Source organism: Arachis ipaensis, chromosome B05 (genome assembly GCF_000816755.2).
Source record: "Arachis ipaensis cultivar K30076 chromosome B05, Araip1.1, whole genome shotgun sequence".
In the NCBI taxonomy this organism is placed as follows: Eukaryota; Viridiplantae; Streptophyta; class Magnoliopsida; order Fabales; family Fabaceae; genus Arachis; species Arachis ipaensis.
In genome coordinates, this window is record NC_029789.2 from 146,542,669 (window position 1) to 146,548,178 (window position 5,510).

The 5,510-nt window shown below is 31.7% G+C and overlaps 1 protein-coding gene across 1 annotated transcript; it reads right to left on the reverse strand.

Moving 5' to 3' along the window:
• On the reverse strand, nucleotides 2,530-4,603 carry LOC107644793 (deacetoxyvindoline 4-hydroxylase). Its single transcript, XM_016348717.2, has 3 exons — nucleotides 3,913-4,603; nucleotides 3,158-3,479; nucleotides 2,530-2,969 (listed from the first exon to the last, which is right to left on the reverse strand). Exons 1-3 carry the CDS (start codon nucleotides 4,452-4,454, stop codon nucleotides 2,718-2,720), a joined length of 1,116 nt encoding a protein of 371 aa, XP_016204203.1. The 5' UTR covers nucleotides 4,455-4,603; the 3' UTR covers nucleotides 2,530-2,717.

Consider the following 5,510-nt stretch of genomic DNA (forward strand, 5'->3'; position numbering starts at 1 on the left):
TGTTAAAAATATTTTTATTACATATATTTATGCAATATATATTTATCCAAGGAACAAGTGCAAGTAATTACTTATTTAGGTTTTAGTATAGATATATATTTGATTTTTTTATTAGAAGACACACAAAAAAAAATATTATGGAACAAGTGCGGAATTTTTCTAGTGTCTTCTTATAAAAGGCCATGCCACCATTCAATACACTTGAGTTTTCTCTCATTTCAGTTTTCTTTCATTCCTTCCAACTCAATTCATTCCTTTCACTTCAACCATCAACACAACCATCACTATGGCTGAACAGTTCCATCTGCAGCTGTTGTTCAAATGCGTCCATTGTTCAGACCCTACTTTCTTGGAAAGAACAAGATTGGGACAACATTCCAAAAACTAGATGTTTGATTATATTATATATTATAATTTTAATTTGAGTATGAAAAAATTAAAATTTTGAGTATATTTTAAAAATTAAAACATCTTGTTTATTCTCGTAATAGTTTTTTAAATTTTTTATAATGAAAGATAAAAGACAAGAAAAGAAAGAAAAGGATTTCAATGCTCCAGTCTCAAACTGGTTTGAACACTTCCTACAGATAATTTAACCCTTTTCTTTTTCTTTTCTTTTTTTGTCTAACCCAAATAATTTTGCCTTCAGTATGTGTATTGGTGTGGCCATATATTTAAGGAGAAGAATCATGAAATTGGGCAAGAATGTGAATTTTGTGAGGGAAAGGGAGGAGGTGGTTGAGTAAACAAATTTGATTTTTGTGAGGGAGAGGTGGAATGAGATGATCTTTCAAGTGCATCTCAGAAGGGTGAAAAAAGGTCAAGCGAACTGTCAAGGACCTGTAATCTGGTCTGTGTTTAGTCTGATCTGTTATAAAATAGGTACAATTTTTGTAAAAATCTTAATATGTTAATAGGTCATGTTCACGCTCACTAATTAGTTTTATTGATCTGTTAGGTCTGTTAACACATAATTAAATATATAAATAATTTTTTTATTATTAACAAAATTATAGAATATCTTAAATTTATTATATTCAAAAGATAAATTTTTTAAATAATATTTGTATTTTTATAAACAAAAAAATATCAAACATTTTAACCCGTTATAGACTAGGCCAAGCCAAGCCAAGCCAAACTTGTTGAGAACAAAGCCTGGCCTGTTTCATCCTACTCAGAATTAGGGATTCTTCCAAGTGATCAAACATGGTTCTGAAGATGTGGATGAGATGATCCATGGAATCCGTAGTTTGATGAATAAGAAGCTGAGTTAAAGATATTGTTTTATTCAAGGGATAACAACAATAAAGTTAGGTATTTCTCCAATAGTAAGTTGTTCAGAGACTATGCTATTTCATTTGTTGCAAATCCTGATCTTCTTAATCCAGAACAATTACCAGAAGTGTGTACTTGTAGGTAACGGTTTCTAATATTAGTTTTAGTTCTAAAACTATCAAATTCTAAGGTGCTTGATGATGTTTCTTTAAAATTAGTAAGTTGGTTACTCTTATTAATTTCATTATATAGACTATAGTTTAACAATAATTACATGAATATCCTGATTAGGTGTCCATATCGAAACGTATTGCTTTCAATGTAAATCATGCTTGCTTGCTGAAAAATATTAAATGCTGCACATCACCTCACCAAGCATTGAGACAACAATTTAATGTGCGAAAATTGAGGTAGAACTAGCTAAAATTTTATGGGGAAAAAAATGTACAAATGTGAGTGAATGTTTTTGGACAATATATCTTTATAGCCCTTTCCTTTCTTCTAATGATATAAGCAGAGTAAGTATTCTAGCTATTTACCTTTAGTTTTTATGCAACTTTTCTTATACCTTGTTACATGGCTTTTGATTGGTCACGGTCATCACTTGCTGCCATTGTGCACTTTAGACCCCCTTCTTATATAATTATGTGTCTTTTGATGAAAACATTTGTGATTTGTACAGAGATATAGTGTCTGAATATTCAAAACAAGTACAGGCATTGTGTATTATAATTTTTGGCCTTAACTACTCTTACCTTAAAGACATGGATGAGCATCATATTATGGTCAGTACTACCCACAGTGTCCTGAACCTGAGTTAACCTTGGGACTTACAAAGCACACTGATTTCGATTTCATAACAATACTTCCGCAAGATCAAATTGGAGCTCTTCAAGTTCTTCATCAAAATCAATGGGTTGGTATTCCTCTAGTGCAAGGAAGCTCTTGTTGTAAATATTGGAGATATTCTACACGTAAACTAATGTATTTAGTTATAGAGTGTATTAAGATACATTGATTTATTTAAGAATGGTATTCAGAGAAGGTACATTGATTATAGAAAATGTAACAGTTGTATTATAGAAAATCATAACTTAACAGTTTCCTATATCATTGCAATACTTAGCTTGTTGAGTGTAACATATTGGTTAATTTCTTTTTGTTGGTTTTATTTGATCATTACTATTTTTAAGATTTGAGAGGTTTAATATCTCGGTTCATGGGACTTATAATGGTACAATTCCTTATTTGATATTCCATAAATAACTCCTCACATCATCTAGTTTGGCATATACCAAATGAATTTTGAAGAGACTTTTATTGAAATATAAGACATGAGAGTTTTTTAAAACAATAAATGTTGAATCTCTCACTCTAGCATCCCTCAAGAAAGTTTGTAATTAATATACTTTCATACATGAGTTTCTTTGATTCTTGATGCTTCAGAGCCTGAAGTGGTTTAGTGGAGAGGAGATTAGCTTTGTAGTGTACACCAATTTAACCAAGTCCGGCATTTTCATTTCCTTATAAATTGGAGGATTATCTTCTGTCAGCAACTCTTTTATTGGTCCATACATTCTTGGAGATTCATCATCAACATGTTGTCTCAAAAAGTATGCAACCGAAACTCGTGGACCCACTTTCTGAGCCACAACTCTGTGCATGGCGCTCATGAATTTGTCATTTGTGATTAGCTGTAATCAGTGCTAATACATTAATAGATCAATTGAAGAACTTAAATGTTTGTTTAATATTGTGAAATATTATATACAGGAGTTTATACTAACATAGTAATAACATGATTAGATATCTATATAAAATTAAATTAAATTCAATATATAATATAAATTACTACCAAAAACATTGATGAAATTATCATCACCTGCATCATATCTCCAAGGTTAATGATAAAAGCACCAGGAATGGGAGTGACATCAATCCACTGGTCTTCATGAAAGACTTGAAGTCCACCAACTTGGTCTTGTAGAAGAATAGTTACAAAGCCAATATCAGTATGACCACCTATTCCCCAAGTGAGTTCAGGCTCAGGGCAAGGAGGGTAATAATGTCCAACCATGAAAATTCCTTCACCACAATCTATGTCCTTAAGGTAACTGCTTTCTAAGCCTAATGCCTCCGAAAGCAGTTCTAAAAGAGTTAGTGTCAATTTCTTGACTTGGTCTGAGTACTCGATTGTTATGTCTCTGCAAACAAATTAATAGTCATGAAAACAAACATTTCTAGAATACATTTAGTTTGTATTTGTCGTTAAACCACTCATCCTAAAAGTTTAAGCTGATGGGAAGAGACAACATGAATAGTTATATTTCTAACACGCATTCTCAAGTAAGAGTCTCTTTTGGATTTGCTTATATTTTTGCATAAGCTTCCTTTTCTCCTTTTATTTATCTTATACTATTTTTTTTGACTTGTGGAGTTCACCAAAGATTTAACTCTTAATCTTTTAAACATAAAATTTTGATACCAGGCCATAAAACCACTTATCCTAAAAAGTTAAAGGATGGAAAAAGGCAATCTCTAAAATATTTTTATTTTATTTTCAAAATTTTGTTAAAAAAAGAGAAAACAGGATTTGATGGTTCTAAGCTATTTACATATACATAGTAAATATGATACCTGCAAATTGAAGGGAGTTGGTGAGGGTCAAGGGGCCCTGGCGCCAATAAACAATAGAGGGTGTCCCTCCAATTAATCTCTGAAGCTGTATAAAAATTGAAGTTGGTGTTGTAGAACACTCTCTTTGTAATATCACGTGAATAGAATTCTTTCTTCACCTCAACATCTTGCTCATGAAATCTACGCAACCCATCAAGCATTTCATCCAAAACACTCTGTGGAATGTCATGGTTGACCACTTGAAAGAACCCCCATTTCTCACACGCATCTTTCACTTTCTGAACGATCTCATGGCGTGAATTACCTTCTTCGTGTAGTGATCCCAAATCAATTACTGGAATACTAACATCGGTAGCAGGGGAGGAGGAGGAGGAGGAAGAAGAAGAAAAATCGTTGACTTTATGGCTGTCATGAACGAATATCTTTGGTAACTTGGATAAACCAGCATCAACAAGACCCTTCACACCTGCTTTTGTTTCATCAAGAAGCTTTAGTTCCCTGTTCCTGTCATAGTCTCCATGTTCGTGATCTGCTTCCACCATGTTTCACTCCGTTCTCAATAAAATTTATCTATTCAACTAAGAACTTAATTCACGATATCTGGAAACCTTGCGTGTAATGTTATTTTCTCTGCCTTGCTTGCCTTAATGGTATCAATTATCGTAAGTCAACTTTGATAATTGCAACATTTATAATATAATCAAACATTGAAACTTGAAAGTTTGTAAAGATTGAATATTTTATTGCAACCCAAAAATAGTTTTGGAAGAAGCTAAAAAAAATAGTTGTATTACAAAAATTCAAAACTAATAGATTCCTGTATCATTACATCATTACAGTATCTTTTTCTAACAATTTAATAACACTCAAATAAAGTCTTAATATCTCAGGTCATGAAATTTATAATGGTACAACCACACTTATGTTAGATGCCACGCCATCTTTAGAATCCAAATTATACTACAATGACTTTTAGGATTCTTATTTGATATTCCATAAATAACTCCTAACATCATCTAGTTTGACATACACCAAATGAATTTTGAAGAGACCTCACCAACTCTTTTATTGGTCCATATATTCTTAGACATTCATCCTGAACATGTTGTTTCAGAGAGCATGAAATCGAAACTCATGGACCTACTTTTTGAGCCACAACTCTGTGTTTGGTGCTCATAAACTTGTCATTTGTGATTAGTTGCAATCAGTGCTAAGACCTTAAATATGTCACTTGAACAACTTAACTATTTGTTTTGTGGAATATTATATAACATAGTAATACATTATTAGATATTTGCTTAAAATAGAAATTAAATTCGATATATAAATATAAGGAAAAGTCTAGGGCCAATAACTTTGTTAAATTTTGGCCAACATGTAACCAGCAAAGAAAAAATGAGCCATTGGATGAAATCTCACACCAATCTCATACCATTAAAACCATCATTGATGGCTATTTGATGGCTACAAATCACAAAAATTGATGGCCCCCTAGCAGTCCTTTAAATATAAAGATTAAAGTACGTTTTTCTAATGTTTATTTTTTTTTAATTTTTAATATGAATTTTTTATTTATATCAAAATTATTTTTATACGTT